Raw genomic sequence first — 22460 nt, forward strand, 5'->3', positions numbered from 1 at the left:
CTCTGTCTCTCCTTTCATGCTGGGATAGTGTGGTATGGGGAGAATCTGAGGCCCTCATTCCAACAATATTTAAGAAACTGAAGCCTGATAACAATTTTGTGAAAGAGCTTGTGAACAGGTTCTGCAATGCAAGTAGAGTTTCGAGATGACTGCACCCCTGGCCTACAGCTGTTGCAACCTCATGAGAAACAGCGAGCCAGGAAAACCCACCTAAATCTGTCCTGCATTTCTGGTTGGCAGAAACTTCAGGGTAATAAATGTTGCTTTTTTTTTTTTTTGCGGTACGCGGGCCTCTCACTGCCGTGGCCTCTCCCGTTGCGGAGCACAGGCTCCGGACGCGCAGGCTCAACGGCCACGGCTCACGGGCCCAGCCGCTCCGCGGCATGTGGGATCTTCCTGGACCGGGGCAAGAACCCGTGTCCCCTGCATCGGCAGGCGGACCCTCAACCACTGCGCCACCAGGGAAGCCCCAGTGTTGCTTATTTTAAAGATGCTGAACTTGAGTGTTACTTGTTTTCCAACAATAAGTATTTACCCAAAACTTTTCATCTCATGGTTTTAGCATCCACTAACAATCACTGCCTGACTCTATGTTTACTAGTTGCTATTCTTCTGTAGAGAAAGCTTTCTTTTATTTTTATTTTTTTCTGAGTTGAAAGATAATTACATCTTATTTGAATCAATAGTGTTATTTCCACTTCGAAAGCAAGATGGCAGATTAGGAGGTTCCAGGTTTTGATCCCCCTCACAGAAAGACCAATAAGCAACTATTCACAGACACAACTATTCTTGGGTGGGGAATTCCCTGGAGGTCCAGTGGTTAGGACTCCATGCTTTCACTGCGAGGGCTGGGGTTCGGCCAAAAAAAAAAAAAAAAAGTACACCTGTGTGAAAATCCTAGAACCCAGGGTTGAGGGTGAAGCACCCCTTGAACAACAAAACTGAGAAAAGCCACATTAAGTGGGTAAGAGGAGTGGTTTCACTTTGACCATGTGCCTGCCCCTCCCCCAGGCTGGCACAGTGCCACACAGACAGCGTTCCCCTGCACCTACAGTTTCTCCAGCAGGGAAAAGAGAGCCCGAGGTTGACATCCTGCGTGGCCAGTATTCTGGAGTGCTTCCCCAGGGGCACGCTTCTGTCTCATCTCGTAGGAAACACTGGGTGAATCAGCAGGGCTACACCAAATGGGGTCAGCTAGAAACAAAGTAGGAGGACAGGGCTCTCAGCAACCAGTGCAGGGATCATGCTGTGGCACGGTGTTCCTGCTGGTGAGGGCGGCCAATCAGAGCGCCCAGCCAGTGACTCCCTCCACCCACGCATCTGAGCTAGTTGCTCCCCATCTGGCCAGGAAGCACAATCAGCAGCTCTATTCCAGTTTGGGTACACAACCAGCAGTCCAGCAAGGCCATGGAGCTCATTCTACTGCCCCAAGGGCACAGGGAGCCAAGCTAGCAGCCTTGCCCAAACGCAGAGCATGCTGTCTCTCCCCACCCACCCGGAGGAGCCTGTGTAAGGCGCCTGCACAGTAACCCTGTCAATCTGTAGAGCCTAGCCTTCAGCCCCGTGTGAACTGCAGCCTATGGCCCCTCCTGTTTGTTGAGCATAGCCTGCAGCCGAACCTGGACAGAAAGCCCCCTTAGTTACCCTGCCCAACTGTGGAGCAGAACCTACAGACTCCCCACCAGGGAGCCCAGATAGTAACATTGTCTGACTGCAGAACAGAGCCCGCCCCCCAACAGTAGAGCACAGTCAACAGCCCTGCCCAGTAGAGACCCCATAGCAAGCCCTGCTTGCCTGTGGGTGCTACCAGCTGACACATGCAGAACCCCAGACTGGGCTGTCTGGAGAAGGGTTTCTCTGCCAAAGTAAATCCGTAGGCTCTGGAAAAGGAGAACTCTTCCTCAGATATGCAGAGAGCAATGCAAGGATTCAAGAATCAGAAATAATCAGGTAAACATGACACTATCGAAGGAAACTAATAAAGCTCCACTCACCCTAAAATATTTAGAGTTATGAATTGAATAACAAAGAATTCAGAATAAACTCTTAAAGAAATTCAGTAAATTAGGAAAAAAAACACAGAAATAACGAAACAAAAATAGGAAAACAGTACATGAACAAAATGAGAAGTTCAGCAAAGAAATAGAAATCATTAAAGAAAAAAAATCAGAAATCCTGGAACTCAAGAATACAATGACTGCACAGAAATATTCAATAGAGAGTTTCAACAGTCAGATGAAAGAATCAGTGAACTTGAAGATAAGTCTTCTGAAATCTTCCAGTCAGAGGATCAAGAAAAGAAAAAGAAAAAGAGTGAAGAAAGCGTACAGGACTTATGCAATACCATCAAAGGAAGCATCACTGACATCATGGGAATTCCAGAAAGAGAAGAGAGAGAGAAAAAGGGAAAATAAAATTAGTATAAGTATCTCTTCTGACCACAACAATATGAAACTAGAAATCAATAACAGGAGGTAAATTGGAAAATTCACAAATAGGTGGAAATGAAACAATACACTCCTGAACAAATATGGGTCAAAGAAGAAATCAAAAGGAAAATTCAAAAAGTTTTAAAGACAAACAAAAATAGATACGCAATGTACCAAAACATATGGGATGAAGTGAAGTAGTTCTTTTTTTTTTTTTTGGCTGTGGCACGTGGCTTGCAGAATCTCAGTTCGCCAACCAGGGATTGAACATGGGCCACGGCAAAGTGCCAAATCCTAATCACTAAATCACCAGGGAACTTCTGAAAGTAGTTCTAACAGGGAGGTTTATAGTGATAAATGTCTAAATTAAGAAAAAAGAACTATCTTACATAAACAACCTAAAGTTGAACTATACCTCAAAGAACTAAAGAAAGAACAAACTAAACTGAAAGGTATAAGAAGAAAGGAAATAAGCAAGATTAGAATAGAAATAAATGATAGAAACTAGAAAAACAGACACCATAATCAAGTGGCAGTTATCCCTGGGATGCAAGGTTGACTTAACATACACAAATCAATAAATGTGATACAGCACATTAACAAAATGAAGGATTAAAATCGTATGATCATCTCAATCAATACGGAAAAATATTTGATAAAATTCAAATGACCCGATTAAACAATGGGCAAGGACCTGAATAGACATTTTTCCAAAGAAGACATACAAATGGCCAACAGGTGTACAAAAAGGTGTTCAACATCACTAATCATCAGGGAAATGCAAATCAAAATCACAATTAGCTATCACCTCACACTTGTTGGAATGTCATTAAGAAAATGAGAGGATGTGGAGAAAAAGAGAACCCTTGAGCACTGTTGTTTGGAATTTAAATTGGTAGGGCTAATATGGAAAATTGTATGGAGGTTCCTCTAAAAGTTAAAAATAGAGCTACCATGTGATCCAGAAATCCCACTTCTGGGTACAGATCCAAAGGAAATCAAGTCAGTATTTTGAAGAGATATCTGCACTCCTATGTTCACTGCAGCATTATTCACAATAGCTAAGAAACAAATAACCTAAATGTCCATCGATGGATGAATAGATAAAGTAAATGTGGCATATATAGGGAGAATGGAATGTTAGCCACAAAAAAGAAGGAAATCCTGCCATCTGCAACAACAGGGATGAACCTGGAGGACATTCTGCTAAGTGAAATAAGCCAGACACAGAAAGACCAATACTGTATGATCTCACTTACATATGGAATGTAAAAATCTCAAACTCATAAAACCAGAGAGTAGTATAATGGTGGTTGCCAGTGGCTGAGGGTGGAGAAAATAGGGAGGAATTGGTGAAATGGTACAAAATTTCAGTCATAAGATGAATAAGCTCTAGGGATCTAATGTACAGCATGGTGACTATAGTTAATAATAATGTACTGTATACTTGAAATCTGCTAAGAATAGATCTGAAGTGTCATCACCATAAAAGATGTAAAAAGGTAACTATGTGAAGCGTTGGATGTATTAACTCACTTGATTGTGGTAATCATTACACAAAATATATTAAATCATCATGTTATACACCTTAAAAATCATGTTGTATGACCTTAGCATATATATAATTTTTATTTGTCAATCATACCTCAATAAAGCTGGGGGTGGGGGAGAAGTGTGTTGTTTAATCTTCATGCATTTTGAGATTTTCCAGTTATTTTTCTGTTATTGATTTCTAGTAATTCCACTGTGGTGTGAGAGCATATTTTATATGATTTCTTTTCTTTTTTTTTCCCCGTCATGCTTCGCGTCTTGCAGGATCTTAGTTCCCCGACCAGGGATGGAACCCGGACCCCCAGCAGTGGTGTCTGACATTAAGTTGGAGAAATTCTAGGTCATTATTGTTTCACTTTTTAAAAAATTTCTTTCTCTCTCCTTTCCTTCTAGTATTCCCCCTGTGTGTATGTGACACCTTTTGTAGTTGTCCCACAGTCCTTGGAGATTCTGTTCCAGTTTTTTTTTTTTCTAGTCTTTGTTCTCTTTGCTTTTTATTTTTATTTATTTATTTATTAATAGATTTATTTATTTTTATTTACTTATCTTTGGATGTGTTGGGTCTTTGTTGCTGCTCGCGGGCTTTCTCTAGTTGTGGTGAGTGGGGGCTATTCTTCATCGTGGTGCGCGGGCTTCTCATTGCGCTGGCTTCTCTTGTTGTGGAGCATGTGCTCTAGGCACGTGGGCTCCAGTAGTTGTGGAATGCAGGCTCAGTAGTTGTGGCTTGAGGGCTCTAGAGCACAGGCTCAGTAGTTGTAGCGCACGGGCTTAGATGCTCCACGGCATGTGGGATCTTCCCAGACCAGGGATCGAACCCGTGTCCCCTGCATTGGCAGGCGGATTCTTAACCACTGCACCACCAGGGAAGTCCCTCTTTGCTTTTTAGTTTTTGGTTTTTCTTGATATATCCTCAAGCTCAGTGATTCTTTCCTCAGCTGTGACCAGTCTACTAAGAAGCCCATAAAGGCCTTCTGCGTTTCTCTTACGGTGTTTTTGACCTCTATCATTTCTTTACTTTTTTATGCTTCCTTAAGGTTTTTTCTTGAGGTTTTATCTTGTTCTTTTGTTTGGAGCACATTCCTCTGTTTCTACATTTTGCTTGACGCTCTGTGTTTGTTTCTACGCACTGGATGAAGCAGTTACCTCTCCCACTCTTGCAGCGTTGGCCTTGCATAGGAGATGAGCTTTATTGTTCTAGCTGGGGCTCTTCACTGTCTCAAACCTTTGTGAGCCAAGCAGTTTATTTTACCTTTAACAGCTCCCCGTCATTGAGGCTGTACCAAGACCAGTCAGTGCCAAAGGAGAGGAGTCAGGCTGATTAGAAGCCAGACCCTCAGGCAGCAGCTTTTACAGAATGCAAACATACACAGCATAAGCCTCACTGGCTACCAGGGCCAGGGAACCTGGAGGCTTCCTCGGGGTAATAGTCACAAAAATCAGGGCTCCAGACAGTGTATTAGTTCCTTTCTAGGAGATACCCGTGAGCTGTGGCAAGGCAGAGGGACAGTATAAGATGGCGTCCCCTGGCCTTTATTCCTTGAGTCCCTCCGTAGCCTCTAGATGCATGCCAGTTGTAAAGCCTGCTCCTAAGCCAAAGCTCCAGGACAAACGCATAGGCCTCTTTCACAGAAAGCCCGGGGGAGTGTTTCAGTCAGCTGTTTGGGCAGTGCCCTGGCGTGGTAGCCTGCCAAGAACTGTCTGTGGGATTGTTGCAGTCCTGCGCACGTGCAGGAGTGCAAGCCGCCCGGCCACCAGAGCCAAGGAATCAAGCTGCCAAAACCAGGGCACCAGATGTAAACACTGGGGCACCAGATACGAATAAGAGCTCCTCTCCCAGAGATGCTGGCACACTGGAGCAGGGCAGAGGTAAAGTGTGAAGATAGCATCGTCCTCGAGGTCTCAGGAAAGGTCTAAGGTCAGCCTTAGATGTGTCATTAATCAGAAGCCTGCCCCTCAGGCTGTGGCTATAATGATAAGCTGATAGGCCTCCGACTTTCTGTGGGAAAGACAGACCTCCTGGGTCTGTTGCCTCCTGCCGTGCCCCAGGGGTGATAGGAGTTTATAAACTCTTTCTCCTTGGTTCCAGTTGTAGGACTCCTGGAGCATAAACCCCACTGGCCAGCAGAACCAGGTGATATAGAGGTGTCTCCTGGCAGCAGCCACAAAAGTCAGGGTACCTGACAAGGGTATAAGCTCTTTATGGGAAGATACCAGTGAGCTGGAGCAAGACAGAGGGAGAAGGCAAAGCTTGCATCCATGGGTCCATTCCCTCAGAGCACCTCCATAGGCCCACATAAGTGAGCCAAAGCAGAAGCCTGTCCCTTAGGGCAAAGATCCTGATGAAGGAAACAGGGGGACTTCCCTGCTGGAGCAGTGGTTAAGAATCTGCCTGCCAAGGCAGGGGACACAGGTTTGATCCCTGATCCGGGAGGATCCCACAGGCCGCAGAGCAACTAAGCCTGTGTGCCACAACTACTGAGCCTGTGCTCTAGAGGCCGTGAGCCACAACTACTGAGCCCGTGTGCCACAACTAGTGAGCCCATGTGCCACAACTACTGAGCCTGCATGCCACAACTACTGAAGCCCGTGTGCCTAGAGCCCATGCTCTATGACAAGAGAAGCCACCGCGGTGAGAAGCCTGCGCACCGCAACAAAGAGTAGACCCCGCTCGCCGCAACTAGAGAAAGCCCGCATGCAGCAACGAAGACCCAATGCAGCCAAAAATAAATAAATAAATAAATTTTTTTTTTTTTAAAAAAAGAAGGAAACAGGCCTCTTTCTCAGAAAGCCTGGGGAAGCGTTTCAGCCCACTATCTGTGCAGCGCCCTGGGGTGACACCCCGCCAAGAACTGTCTCTCTGTGGGACCCAGGAGCACAAGCCCCGCTGGCTTCCAGAGCCAGGTTATCAAGGGGCATCCCCTGGGTGGCAGCTGTAGAAACCAGGTTACCAGACATACAAACTGGGGCGCTGGACATGTGTAGAAGTTCTTCCCCTTTGGGAGATATTGGTGCTCTGGAGAGCAGCAGAGAGGGTGGTGATGCACCCACTGGCTGGAGCAAGGCGGGGCAGGGGTGTGGGTAGTGCAAAGATGGTATCCACCAAAAGGAGAAAAAAGGGAAAAAAATCAAAAAAAAAAAGGAAGGAAAGAAGGAAGGAGGGGAGAAAAAGAAAGAAAGAAAAGAAAGAAAAAAGAAATGAAAGTTAAAAAAAAGAGGGAGAGCAGGAAGATTGCACCTGCCAGCCTCCATCCCCAGAGAGTTTCCCAGCAGGCCTCCACCCCTCAGACCAACACTGTCAAAAGTAGCAAGTGAGTCCTTTTTCACAGAAAACCTGGGCACTTTTCAAAGGGCTGCTTCTTTGCTGGGCCCTGGCACCCATGGGTCTGTGCACCAGCCCTCAGTTTGCTACAGCCCATGAGTCTCCCGTGTGCAGGCTCTGCTGGTCTTCTAAGCCAGGTATTTGGGGGCTTGTCTCTTGGGTGCAGGTCTTAAAGGTTGGGGTGCCCAGTATGGGGTAGAGACCCTTCACTCCTCAGTGAGACGATTTGGGTTTTGAGTTCCCTCCTGTTGCAGATCCCTGCACTGTGGGTGGGGGATTTATGGTGAGATTCTGCCTCAGCCTTTCCCACCTGCTTCCACGTGGCTTCCCTCTCATTTACCAGGTGTGAAGGAAGGGCTGCTCTGCCAGTTTTTAGCTTTCTTTCAGAGGAAACTGTTCCACATAAATTCGGTGTGTCCATGGGAGGAGGTGAGCTCAGGATTTTCCTATGTCGCCGCCTTGAACCACCGTCTTGAACCTCTATCATTTCTTTTTGGTTTTTTTCTTAGGGTTTCCATCTCTCTGCTTACATTGCCCATCAGTTCCTGCATCCTGTCTATTGCATCCTTAGAACGCTTAGCATATTATTTATAGTTGTTTTCCATTCTGGTCTGATAATTCCAACATTCCTGCCGTGTCTGGTTCTGATGCTTCCTCTGTCTCTTCAAATTGTGGTTTTGTGGGCGGTGGAGCTGAGGTCAGCATCAAATTTGAAATATTTAAAGTGGATACAGAACTGTTTCAGCAACGCAGACCATTAAGTGTGTTGTTGTCGGCGATGGTGCTGTTGGTAAAACACGTCTCCTGATATCCTACACAACAAACAAATTTCCATCTGAGTATGTACCGACTGTTTTGTTTTTTTTTTAATTTGTTTTGCCACACCACACATAGTATGCAGGGATCTTAGTTCCCCAGCCAGGAATGGAACCCGTGGAAGCATGGAGTCTTAACTACTGGACCGCCAGGGAAGTCCCTGTATGGAGTGTTTTTGACAACTGTGCAGTCACAGTTATGATTGGTGGAGAGCCATATACTCTTGGACTTTTTTTTTTTTTTTTTTTTTTTTTTTTTTTTGCTGTACGCGGGCCTCTCACTGTTGTGGCCTCTCCCGTTGTGGAGCACAGGCTCCGGATGCGCAGGTTCAGCGGCCGTGGCTCACGAGCCCAGCCGCTCCGCGGCATGTGGGATCTTCCCAGACTAGGGCACGGACCCGTGTCCCCTGCATCGGCAGGCGGACTCTCAACCACTGCACCACCAGGGAAGCCCTACTCTTGGACTTTTTGATACTGCAGGGCAAGAGGATTATGACACATTATGACCTCTGAGTTATCCACAAAGAGATGTATTTCTAGTCTGTTTTTCAGTGGCCTCTCCATCCTCATTCAAAATGTGAAAGAAAAGTGGGTGCCTGAGATAACTTACCACGGTCCAAAGACTCCTTTCATGCTTATTGGGACCCAAATTGATCTCAGAGATGACCCCTCCACTATTGAGAAACTTGCCAAGAATAAACAGAATCCTGTCACTCCAGAGGCTGCTGAAAAACTGGCCAGTGACCTGAAGGCTGTCAAATATGTGGCGTGTTCTGCAGTCACACAGGAAGGCCTAAAGAATGTATTTAACAAAAAGCAATATTGGCTTCCCTGGAGCCTCCAGAACTGAAGAGCTGCAGGTGTGTGCTGCTGTGAACGTCTCTCCAGAGGCCTTTCTGCACAGCTGGTGTCGGCATCATACTAAAAGCAATGTTTAAATAAATAATCTTAAAAATTAAGGGGGCTTCCCTGGTGGCGCAGTGGTTGAGAGTCCGTCTGCCAATGCAGGGGACACGGGTTCGTGCCCTGGTCCGGGAAGATCCCACGTGCCGCAGAGCGGCTGGGCCCGTGAGCCATGGCCGCTGAGCCTGCGCGTCCGGAGCCTGTGCTCCTCAGCGGGAGAGGCCACAACAGTGAGAGGCCTGTGTACCGCAAAAAAAAAAAAAAAAAAAAAAAAAAAATTAAGATTCATTTTTGCAATAATGACAAATGCCCTGCACCTACCCACATTCACTCCTGTGAGACAAGGCCCATAGGTATGGCCCCCTTTCCCCTCTCAATATTAGTTAATTTTGAGTAATTGTGCATTGTCAGAAAAATGATCAGTGCTAGTTTTTGTTTGGCCATTTCAAAAAAATTTGTTTTGTTTTTTTGTTTAAAAGCAAGGCATGCTTGTGATGACTCTGTAACAGACTAATTTGGGTTGTTGAAACAGTTCCCGGTTTCCACTCTGGAGAGTAATCTGGGATATCTAGCTTTTTTAATTTTCCTTTTTTGGGGGGTGGGGCAGGGAGGTGTGTGTGGGATTTCTTTTTATTTAGTCATGTTTTTTTAAATTCATTAACCATTGGACAGCCCTTAAGGAGAGGAGGACGGATTGATTCCACATTCTACTTCCTAGATCTAGTTTAGAAAACATGTTCCCCACCTGGTACTCTCAGGAAGGAGTATAGTAAACGCCTCATTTAACAATACACTCCTTTCTGGGAATTCCCTGGTGGCCCAGTGTTTAGGACTCGGTGCTTTCACTGCCGTAGGCCTGGGTTCGATCCCTTGTCGGTGGAACTAAGATCCCGCAAGCCGTGCAGTGGGGCTAAAAATGAAAAAATTTACATATATATATATATATATATATATATATATATATATATATATATACTCTTTTTGAAAGTTGCCTTTTCTCTTGACCCTTGAATAGGTCCAGTATTTGACGAAACTCATGAAAAGTGGTTGGAATCTGTCTTGCCCCTCCTCTGTTCTAGGATGCACTATATATGTGACCCTGACTCTCAAGGAAATTGGTTTGCCATTTGCCATTGATTTTTTTTAAAGTTAATTTCTAACTTTTTTCACTGACAAATGAAGAAAAGTACTGCACCTTTGGAAACACACAAAATGGATTGAGTATGCAATTAAAAAACCTTTTTTTCCCATCAAAAAAAAAATTGTGGTTTTGCCTTTTAATTTTTTGTTGATATTGGGACCTGATGTGCTGGGTAAAGGGAACTGCAGCAAATAGGCCTGTAGTAATGCAGCGGTGAGGAGTGGGGAGGGGAAGCCTTATTGTTCATGATTAGGTTTCAGCCTTTTAGGGAGCCTGTGCCTCTGAATTGTGAGCTTTAAGTGTGTTTTTTACTGTTTTCCTTCCCCTTAGGTGGGATAGAGTGGGCTGGAGTTGGGTATTTCCCTTATCCCACCTGGAAGGCTATAGTTAAGTGGAGCTGGGTATTTCCCTTAGTCGGGCTCTTATAAGACCCCAGCAGATTAGGCTCTGATTAACTAGTTTCTCCTGAGGGCAGGCCTGGTAAGAGAGTGCCCTGGGGTATTTAAAAACAGGCTCCATTTCCCCTCTCCCTTCGGAAGCACGAGGGGATTTTTCTCCCATGTTTACCGTGAAAACTCTCAAGCTCCCAGAGTCGGAGGCCCCCCTTTGGTTGGGTCCTCTGGAGCTTTTAACTTCAGAGTTGTCCGCCCTGAGCCTCTAGCAATTTGTCAGTTGTGTTTGGAGTCTTCCTACCTCAGCCCTGGTTCCTGCCACGGTTCCTGCCCCTGCGTCTGCCCACCCGGTAAGCCAGTACTGCCTGTTGTTGCGTCTCCAGTCTTGGGAACAGCCGTGTGCCCTGTGTCCTCCCCTCTCTTATGGATCCAAGAAGAGCTGTTGATTTTTCACTCCATTCAGCTTCTTAATTGTTGTTAGGATAGTGGTGACTTCCACGCTCTTTACATGAGAAACCGAAATTGTTTTGCTTTTTTTTTTTTTTTTTTTTGCGGATGGCATCTTTTTCTTTTTTGAAGTGGTCACCAGTTCTGAGCGCTCCACCAGGGAGCAGAAGGGAGGGTTTGCGGGAACATCCTTCTCTCTCCTTTTTAGTTGGAGGAAGTCAGCTGCCCTCCTCCCAGCCGCGCACGCGCACGGCAGCCAGGGCCCGTGGAGGAATAACGTTGCTGCCTGCTCCGGGGGTGCCTGTTTTGCATTTTTTAATCGTGACACATAAAGTACATGTTGTACCCCTTGTAGTTTTGTAGCGGTATTGGTGGTTAGGACACAGTGTAAGATCCCTTCCACTGGGATTCAAGATTGGTCTTTTTTTTTTTTTCCTTTTTGCGTTATGTGGGCCTCTCACTGTTGTGGCCTCTCCCGTTGCGGAGCACAGGCTCCGGATGCGCAGGCCCAGCGGCCATGGCTCACGGGCCCAGCCGCTCCGCGGCATATGGGATCCTCCCAGACCGGGGCACGAACCCGTATCCCCTGCATCGGCAGGCGGACTCTCAACCACTGCGCCACCAGGGAGGCCCCAAGATTGGTCTTTTGGTGGTATCTTTTCCAGAAGAGGGAATTTCCAATTTGAAGCTCATGTAGGGTGTGTGGTGGGAAAGGAAACCTGACCTGTTGATGATAAATATGAGTGGATTTAATAAAACTTTAACAATATTTAAGGATAGATATTATTTTTAAAAAATTTTATTGGAGTATAGTTGATTTATAATGTGTTAGTTTCAGATGTATAGCAAAGTGATTCAGTTATACGTGTGCATATATTCGTTCTTTTTCAGATACTTTTCCCACATAGGTTATTACAGAATATTGAGTAGAGTTCCCTGTGCTATACAGTAGGTCCTTGTTAGTTATCTGTTTTATATATAGTAGTGTGTATGTTAGTCCCAAGCTCCTAATTTATCCCTCCCCCCACCTTTCCCCTTTGGTAACCATAAGTTTGTTTTTGAAATCTGTGAGTCTGTTTCTGTTTTGTAAATAAGTTCATTTATATCATTTAAAAAAATTAGATTCCACATATGAGTGATATCATATGATATTTGTCTTTCTCTGTCTGACTTACTTCACTGAGTATGATAATCTCCAGGTCCATGCATGGTGCTGCAAATGGCATTATTTCATCTTTTTTATGGCTAATATTCCATTGTATAGATGTACCGCGTCTTCTTTAACCAGTCCTCTGTTGATGGACATTTAGGTTGCTTCCATGTCTTGGCTATTGAAAATAGTGCTGCAATGAACATTGGGGTGCATGTATCTTTTTGAATTATGGTTTTCTCTGCATATATGCCCAGGAGTGGGATTGCTGGATCATATGGTAATTCTATTTTTAGTTTTTGAAGGAACCTTCATACTGTTCTCCACAGCGGTTGTACCAACTTACATTCCCACCAGCAGTCCAAGAGGGTTCCCTTTTCTCCACACCCTTTCCAGCATTTATTGTTTGTAGACTTTTTGATGATAGCCATTCGGACCACTGTGAGGTGATACAAGGATAGATATTAGATCAAATTAGGGTCACTTAAGGTCCAGAAGAGGTAAGAAATCTTCATTGGCCTGCCAGTATTATTTCATAATACATAATTATTCATAAGGGAATAATCAGTGTTGACTGGAGGGGGAGGATCTGAGGATCACCAGGACCAAGTACAAGATTTGGGGCAGGTTGGGTGCCTCAGAGAGTATGGCTAGTTTGAATTTAAGAGCACTGTTGGCCTGCTTTATTTTTCCAGAGGATTGAGGGTGGCTAAGACAGTGAAAATTTTGTAGCAGTGGAAGTACTTGTTGAATATCCTCAATAACCTTACTATTGAAGTGGGTTCCTCTGTCACTAGAGAGGAACAAAGGGACCCCCATGTAGGGAAAATTCTTTCTGGTACCAGCTTAGCTACAGTTGTGGCAGTAGCCTGTTGGCAGAAAAAAAAGCTTCTAACCATCCCGCAAACAAGGATATACATGTCCTTCTTTTTTTGTGTATAAAAAGGGAAAAGGGTAACGAGTAATTGAGGGGTCCAAAGGTGGAAGAGGAGGATAGAGTTTTTCAGGTTTTGAAACACAGACGTGGAAGGAGTCCCAGTTCGAGGGATCAGCGTTGTTTCCGTGGTCATGGCATAGAGAGGCGAGGCGATTGTGAAACAGCTAGAGATCCAGCTCAGCAATAGCCACCTAATCCGAGAAACCCTCAGGGTTGTCTTGGTCTCAGGGAAGGGGTCTTTTTAATTTTTATGGGAGTATAGTTGTTTTACAATGTTGTGTTAGTTTCTGCTGTGCAGCAAAGTGAATCAATTATACGTATACATATATCCACTCTTTTTTAGAATTCCTTCCCATTGAGGTCACTACAGAGCTATTAAACAAGAGCTAGCAACAAAACCAAACCAAGAGGGCTTCCCTGGTGGCGCAGTGGTTGAGAGTCCGCCTGCCGATGCAGGGGACGCGGGTTCATGCCCCGGTCCGGGAAGATCCCACGTGCCGCGGAGCAGCTGGGCCCGTGAGCCATGGCCGCTGAGCCTGCGTGTCTGGAGCCTGTGCTCCGCAACGGGAGAGGCCGCAACAGTGAGAGGCCCCCATACCGAAAAAAAAAACCCAAAACCAAACCAAGAGATGGCCCCCAAAACCAAAATCAAATCCTTACCGTGCTACCACAGACAGCTGTCTGCAGCACATGGATCAGGGGCTGGACTCCAGCCTGAGATCCCTAAATCGCCCTTCAGGGAAGCGGCATAGGGGCTCAGAAAGCCTCAGGACCTTGGTGGAGAAGATGGGGGCCTAGAGGTGGGCTTCTAGTTCCATTCCAGTAATGGTACCAACCTGTCAAAGACAAACACCAAACAAGTAAGGAAACTGAGTTTATTCAGAATATTGCCATCATGGAGAACAGTTCAGAATCGAAGGCAGGGTGAGTTTGCCTTAGACTGTTATAGGGAGGGTTTGGACAAGTTATAGGTAGAGTGGTTTACAGTTAGAATTGCTTTTGTAACTAGGGGAAGTCTTGGTCGGCTGACTAGGAAATGTGTATTTTGGTGTCTAGCTAGTTTGGGTGCACTTCTTTTTTTTTTTTTCCTCACAGCGCATCCTGTGGGATCTTAGTTCCCCGGCCAGGGATCAAACCTGGGCCTAGCAGTGAGAGCACCGGGTCCTAACCACTGGACCGCCAGGGAATTTCCATGGGCACACTTCTAATCTCAGTTAATCATTCATGAGACAAAGGACTGGGAGTTAGAGACCCTGTGTCTGGCCTTGTTGGCAGGTTCAGGCAAAAATGGAAAGCTCTGTGTTTAACCTTCTCACAAGTAAATAAGGGGATCGTCTGTGAGCCTATGGTAGTCATGAGAAAGAGTGGACAATGACTCTTATCTGAGTCACGTGGGAGAAGGTGGTTTGCCGTGGTTACCTATTTCCAATCACAAAAGGATAGGATCATCTCTAGGGAGAAAAAAAAAAAGGTTGAAGGGATTTCTTAATTATGGCTGTTTGCCCTGTGGCACAGGGATTAGGTAAAGTTCAACGTTGTCAGTTTCAAGGTTAATTTTTTTCCATTATGATCCAGTTGTTTTGGTAGCATTTGTTGAAAAGATTTGTTGCTGTCAATGTTTCTAAACATGTTTTAGAAATTATGTTTCTAAAATTAAAACTTCAGTCCTCAGTTGCATTAGCCACATTTCAAGTGTTTAAGAGCCACATGTGGCTAATGGCTACCATAATGGATAACACAGATACAGAACATTTTCGTCATCACAGAAAATGTTACTGAACAATACTGCTGTAGGCCTTACAGCACAGTGTCTAATAAATATTTTGAATTTTGTGAAAAGCAGTCGAAAGCAAATTACACTGTTAGAGGCATATATGAAAAAGTTAAAACTCAATGACTGAGCACAATTTATTTTGAGGATTTTATAGTGAAACAATGTTGATAAATATAAATATAAAAACACTTTTGTAAAGCATACATTAGACCAGACTAATTCAAGGGATGTTTGGGCCTGTATGATGCTGAACTCTTAGGATTCCACACAGTACCAGGTCTCTTTATTAAATATTTTTATTTAAAATTCTCCTTAATAACTAGAATTCCAGAATCTTCAGTTAATTTGGGGATGGTAGTGAAAGGAGCTATATTGGATTAGTTATGAACATTCATATCAAGAGAATTAATGAAAATACTTCAGCACTACTTCTGGAACATGAAATATAGACTTTGTGAGACCACCAAAGCATCTATTAATATTCTTGATTTGCGTATTTGAGAAAATTCTTACATACTGCTGAGACCACAGTTGAACAGCCCTGCAGATATTGCTAGATGTTTAAAATATGATCAGATCCTTCAGAATTTGTTCCCAGAGAGGCAAGTTTAAAGGCTGTACTGTGTAAAATCCAAAACACTGACAATACCAAATGCTAGGGAGGATGTGGAACAATAGGAACGCTCATTAATTGCTGGTGGGAGTGCAAAACAGTACAGGCCACCACTCTGGAAAACATTTTGGCACTTCCTTACAAAGTTAAACATAGTATTACCATGTGATCCAGCAACCACAGTCCTTGGCGTATACCAAAATGAGTTGAAAACTTATGTCCATGCAGTAACCAACACAAGTGTTTATAGCAGCTTTATTCATAATTGCAAAAATTCAAAGCAAACAAAATGCCATTTATCAGGGAAATGGATAAGTAAACTGGTATACGTACACAATGGAATATTACTCAATGGTAAAAAGAAATGACTATCAAGCTGTGAAAAGACATGGGAATCTTAACTGAATATTGCCAAGTGAAAGAAGATATATGCCAAATGCAAGACACTCAGGAAAAGATAAAACTAGACAATAAAAAGATCATGTTTCCCAGGGGCTGGGGGGCAAGGAAGAGGAGGCATAAGTAGATTGAACAGAGGATTTTTAGGACCGTGAAACGTTTCTGTGTATTATTGTAATGATGATAGGTACATGACATATGTTTTTCAAAACCCATGGACCTGTACAACACAAAGAGTAAACCCTAAAATTAAACTACACGCTTTAATTAATGATATATCAGTGTTAAGTTCATCACTTGTAACAACGGCACACACTAATGCAGTACGTTGTAAACAGCGGAAACTGAGAAGGGGTGGAATATATGGGAGCTTCCTGTAGCTTTCTGTTGGATTTTCCAGTAAACCTAAAACTGATCTTAAAATTTATTTATTAAAAAAACAAAACCCCCAAAACTAATAGGTATCTCTGCAGAAACCTGCAGGGTTTTTCCCATTTTCCTACAGGCTCATGATTTCAAATGAGAGGTTGCTACATCTTTCATAAACGTTAGAAGAAAAGCTAAATATTGAACCTTTATATTATGGGTACTATGTATAAGTATGTTATTCTACTAATCAACAAATATTTATTCAGAGCAAGTATATCCAGCCTACGCAATCTAGAGGTATATCACCTACGCAATTTAGTTCAATCGTCACATGCTATGAAATACTATTGCTATTAACGTTTTCAAAAACAAGAACTCTGAGAAGTCAAACAACTGATAAACACTAGAACGGGTATCTAATCTGAATTCCACACCCAAAGTTCGAAACCGTAACACCGAATAGAAGTGAACTAGCGATTTCTAACTCCGTCATCCGAAACAATGAACAGCCGACCATCTCGCGATGTTATTGCGGCTACTACTACTCCCAACATGCAAAGCGGCTACCGTGCCGCAGCCCGTGCCGCAGCTGGTGCCGCAGCCTATGCCGCAGAGTCCGGAGGGCCCCGGCGTGCCTCGAGGCGCGAAAGGTAACCTGGGAGCGGTAGTTCTCCTGGACGCCTGCTGGTGTTGCCAGCGCGGCGGTGGCGGATCACTCGGTTCCAGCCAGTAGGTCCTGTGAGGGCGAGCTGAGGCGGAGAAAGGGCGTGGAACTGGAAACGGGTGAGTCGGACGCGGTCTACGCGGTCGAGGGAGGCGGCACCGCGGCTTAGGGTTGACTTAAATAAATGGACCCGTGCTGCAGTCTCTCCGGAGACACCGCGGTCTTAGCGTCAGCGAGCAGAGGGTGAGGAGGCGCCAGAGCCCGGTCCTTGCACCCGTACTCGTCCTCAGCTCCCCGCCAGCATCTCCACCATGCAGTCCCGGGAAGAAGCTTCGCGCTCTCGCCGCCTCGCCAGTCCCCGCGGCGGGAAGCGGCCCAAAAGGGTTCACAAACCCACAGTTTCGGCTTTTTTCACGGGCCCGGAGGAGCTGAAGGACACGGCCCATTCTGCAGCCCTGCTGGCCCAGCTCAAGTCCTTCTACGACGCGCGGCTGCTCTGTGATGTGACCATCGAGGTGGTCACTCCTGGCAGCGGGCCTGGCACGGGCCGCCTCTTCCCCTGCAACCGTAATGTGCTGGCTGCCGCGTGTCCCTACTTCAAGAGCATGTTCACCGGTGGCATGTACGAGAGTCACCAGACGAACGTGACCATGCACGATGTGGATGCCGAGTCCTTCGAGGTGCTGGTCGATTACTGCTACACGGGTCGTGTGTCTCTGAGTGAATCCAACGTGGAGCGCCTGTACGCCGCCTCCGACATGCTGCAGCTGGAGTATGTGCGCGAAGCCTGTGCCTCCTTCCTAGCCCGCCGCCTTGACCTGGCCAACTGCACAGCCATCTTCAAGTTCGCCGACGCCTTTGGCCATCGCAAGCTGCGATCACAGGCCCAGTCGTTTATAGCCCACAACTTCAAGCAGCTCAGCCAGATGAGTTCGATTCGGGAGGAGTCTCTGGCAGATCTGACCCTGGCCCAACTTCTGACTGTCCTGCGCCTGGACAGCCTAAACATCGAGCATGAGCAGACTGTGTGCCACGTGGCGGTGCAGTGGTTGGAGGCGGCTCCCAAGGAGCGGGGTCCCAGCGCTGCAGAAGTCTTCAAGTGTGTCCGCTGGACACACTTCACTGATGAAGATCGGAATTACCTGGAGGGGCTGCTGACCAACACCATGGTGAAGAAGTACTGTCTGGACCTTGTTGAAGGGGCCCGGCAGATGCGATATGGTGACACGTTGTGCAAGTCTCTGGTGCCAAAGCCAGAGAGCAGCAGCGGTGGCAGCAGCAGCAGCGGCTGTGGCGTCGTTAGCAGTGTCGTTAGTGGCGCTGGTGGCGGCGGCGGCGGCTGCAGCAGCAGCTCTGTTGTATCCGTGGCAGAAAATCCACCCCAGAGGCTGGGCGTGTATGCCAAGAAGATGGTGATCTTCTTTGGACATCCCAGAGATCCCTTTCTGTGCTGTGACCCATACTCGGGGGACATTTACAAAGTGCCATCACCTTTGACCTGCCTTGCTCACACTAGGACTGTGACCACCTTAGCTGTCTGTGTCTCTCCAGACCATGACATCTATCTGGCCGCCCAGCCCAGGAAAGACCTCTGGGTGTATAAACCAGCCCAGAATAGTTGGCAGCAACTTGCTGACCGCCTGCTCTGCCGTGAGGGCATGGATGTGGCATACCTCAATGGCTACATTTACATTTTGGGTGGGCGAGACCCTATTACCGGCATTAAACTGAAGGAGGTGGAGTGCTACAGCGTCCAGAGGAACCAGTGGGCCTTAGTGGCTCCACTGCCCCATTCTTTTATTTCCTTCGATCTGATGGTAATTCAGAACTATCTTTACGCTCTAAATAGTAAGCGCATGTTCTGCTTTGATCCCAGCCACAATATGTGGCTGAAGTGTGTTTCTCTGAAGCGCAATGATTTTCAGGAAGCCTGTGTCTTCAATGATGAGATCTATTGCATCTGCGACATCCCTGTCATGAAGGTCTACAATCCAGTCAGAGGAGAGTGGAGGCAGATTAATAACATTCCCTTGGTGTCAGAGACTAACAACTACCGGATTATCAATCATGGCCAAAAACTGTTGCTGATCACCTCACGCACCCCGCAGTGGAAAAAGAACCGGGTGACCGTGTATGAATATGATATTAGAGGTGACCAGTGGATTAATATAGGTACCACATTAGGCCTGTTCCAGTTTGATTCTAACTTTTTTTGCCTCTCAGCTCGCGTTTATCCTTCCTGCCTTGAACCTGGTCAGAGTTTTCTCACTGAGGAGGAAGAAGTGCCCAGTGAATCTAGCACTGAGTGGGATTTAGGTGGATTCAGTGAGCTGGACTCTGAGTCAGGAAGTTCAAGTTCTTTATCTGATGATGATTTGTGGGTTCAGGTAGCCCCTCAGTGAAATGCGCAGGGTCAGCAGAGTGTGTTATAGATAAGCTGAAACACTAAGGTGTTTTTACTGCTTTGGAAAGTATCTTAAAGAGACCCTTTCGTTTTGCTGGGAAAAAAAAAAAAAGAAAAAAGTGGATTAATTTCAGGTTTGGTATAGAAAGGGTATTGTTTGAAATACTAACGTAATTTAATGTTACAGAATTTAAACATTAAAAGAAATCAACCTATTTAATAATTTACTGTTCTAAAAGTCCAGTGTTGATTGTTTAGTATGTTTATGTTTGATGACAATATAAGTTAGTTGTAATCAATAGTCTTCTATTATTAAATCTTACATTCTGTCTTGTGCCACAAGTACTTCAACTTGAATTTTAATTTCTACAATAGAAAACTGATTGGATAGGAATTACGAGAGAGGGTTGGAAAGCATATATTTTCCTTCAGGACAATGTAGTAGATTTCCAAAACTTTAAACTAGTGGGTTTTTACAAAGTGTGTTCTAACAGATATAGTCTGCTAAGTTTTAGTTCAGTTTTCTCCTCTTTTGTGAAAAAAAAATACATATGTTTAATGTGACTGAATGGTGATTTCATTTGTGATAATATATAGAATGGTCATAAGCTCACTGAAAGTAAAAACAAAAAAACAGGATTCTACTGTTTGAAAAGAAATTAAAGTTTTAAATCTGTAATATAACGTGTATTTGCAAATAGTGACCAATTTTCCATCTAAAAAAATTCCATTCCAGTAGTGTCACCAATCATCTAAAAACCTTAAAAAAAAAAAAAACCCCAGTAACTTGCTTTGTAGGTTCATATTTTAAATCTATACTTGATACATGCTTCACTGAATCAGAGGAATAATCCTTTTTTCACTGGACATGATTGTGAAAATTTTTATCCACTGTCCTAAAAAGTTTATGTGATTCTTAAAATATTTTGGCTGTACAGTTTTGGTGTTTATCTTAGAAGATTTGTCAACAAGATGTGATTATTCTTTACTGTTTTGTGAGTAATATTGGTTTTGAAAGTATGTATTAGTTAAGAACAGTATTTTATTGAAATCAGTAGTTATTGTGTCTATCAACTATAAAATCAAGTGCCAGCAAAGAGTTTTCAAACTTTAAGTTGTGTATAGAACTGTTTTGTGTAGCATTGAAAAATTCTGTCAGTTTTGTAAGTCGCTAATGTTATTATCAGCTTAAAGGTATTTTTCTATTAAAAGTTTACAGTTAAATAACATAAGTGGATGATAGCATTTGGGGCCAGTAGTGAAAGTATATTTCGTCTAAAATATTTCTCTATGCAGTGGTGTACAAGGCTATTTTATTATGGTATTTGTATCTGTTCTGTGTTTCTCTATGAACCATGCTCCAGTCTTTGTTTCTGTCAGCATATGTAAGGGCAAGAAAGTCGAGAAATAGAGAATAAATCACACAAAACTTACATTGTTAAATACATGAAAACATAAGTGCTTACCTCTTGAGGGTTTATTAGATATAGTTGTTATTGATACATATACATGATAAGTGACCAGATGTTTATGGTGTATAACTTTTTCTACACACAATCAGAATTATCTCCCTGAATCTTCATTCAGTGACATGATAATTCCTCTTCTGTGTTTATTCTCTAGTGACAGCGTGCTAACATTTCTTACACCGGGGCAGAGTACAGAGGAATGTGCTCTTTCTGGTAGGGAACTGGATTTTTTATTGAAATACCATAGGATGAAAACAGAGAGGAAGACATAAAAGGTTTTTCTTTTTTTTAAAAGATATTTCTTAGCCATTTTGATGGGCTGTTTGAAGATTCTACAAGACATTCCTGTTCAACATTTTTAGTGAAATAAGATGCTTGCTTATCCTACCAGTATGTGTTCCTTCAGAAGGACAGACATGCTTTTAGTTGCCTGAGGCTCAATTTTGTTCCATTTGACATCAAAGTTGTTTTCAGCACTGTCCTTAACACAAAGCTGTTTCTCAATAGGGTTATTTTTTGGCCAACTTTTTCTTCACCAGGAACTTCTTGTTGATAGCTTTTTCCTTTGTCGGGTTGAAATAGAACAGTGATGATCTCAACCAGACTCTCCTTCTGCAGAATTAAGGTGTGCAACTGATTGATAAAAGACAGATTCTCCAATTGTCATTTTCAACCTTTAAGTTAAAGCCTAAGCGAAATAGTAGTAATATCTTGGTTTGCAAAGAGGTTTTCTTGGGAAGAATTTTGGTTTCGTGCTATATTTGTGAATTAGAGAATAGCTGTTAATCATTATTTTACGGATAAGTGATTTGTATGTGATTAGTTACAAATAAAACATACTAGAATCTAGACTTTCTGATTTTTTAACTCATTGTTTCTGTTAAATGTATAAAACCCTTGCTTGTACAGTGAATGACAACTAGCAGTGTTGAAATCCCTTCTTGACTGGAAAGTCCCCTTGTCTCTGTTTTCCAATTAATCAGCACATCTTTTAATAAATATGTTTGTAGGACTGCTATTTGTAAGATTTAGAATGACGTTAATTATCTTTCGTATCTGTCTCTGTAGTCTGAAAAGCTCAAAGGACCCCAATTTTTAAAAATTCTTTTAAGTTCAAACCATAAGTGGTGTTAGGAGTTCCAAAAGGGTAAAGTAGAAATATTTGTACCTGATCTTGTTGAGAATCTGGGGAACACTTTTGATCTACTCCCAAGAAAAAGGCCGGTGTCATAACATCCCTGAAATGATAAAAGTATGACTACTTCTGAAGCTCATCAGACTCAAGATAAGAGCACTTGAGACAGTCTCTCCTCCCCATACCCGCGTACAACCCTTAACCCTTTCATCATTCTAACTAACTTTAAAGGAACATTTGTTACAGCAAATATGATAAAGTAGGGAAGTATGAGGAAGCAACCTTACTTATAGAAAATATGACTATCAGTAGAAACCTAAAAGAATCAATGTCATTTTTAGAACCAACTAGAGGGTTCAATGTATACAAACCAGTTGTTTTTTTAATAATAATAAAAAGCAAAAGACACTGTTCACAGAAGTTGCCAAACCTCAGAGTACCATGGAAGCATAGGTTTGTGCAGAATAGGGGGAAGGGCCCCCCTCCTTTACTCTGTGCCCTTTGTCATTCTTATCTGTTTCATCAAACTTTCATTCCTCACATCTTTAA

The 22460-nt window shown here is 43.9% G+C and overlaps 1 protein-coding gene and 1 pseudogene across 1 annotated transcript; both read left to right on the forward strand.

The window, feature by feature from the left end:
• The first annotated feature begins 1184 nt into the window (after positions 1-1184).
• LOC132477410 (cell division control protein 42 homolog) lies at positions 1185-9040 on the forward strand (annotated as a pseudogene).
• Positions 9041-16941: 7901 nt separating this feature from the next.
• On the forward strand, positions 16942-21757 carry LOC132477709 (kelch repeat and BTB domain-containing protein 6). Its single transcript, XM_060080205.1, has one exon. The coding sequence runs from the start codon at positions 17215-17217 to the stop codon at positions 19303-19305; it is 2091 nt and encodes a 696-aa protein (XP_059936188.1). The 5' UTR covers positions 16942-17214; the 3' UTR covers positions 19306-21757.
• The last annotated feature ends 703 nt before the right edge of the window (positions 21758-22460 follow it).

This window comes from Mesoplodon densirostris, chromosome 17 (genome assembly GCF_025265405.1).
Source record: "Mesoplodon densirostris isolate mMesDen1 chromosome 17, mMesDen1 primary haplotype, whole genome shotgun sequence".
Lineage (NCBI taxonomy): Eukaryota > Metazoa > Chordata > Mammalia > Artiodactyla > Ziphiidae > Mesoplodon > Mesoplodon densirostris.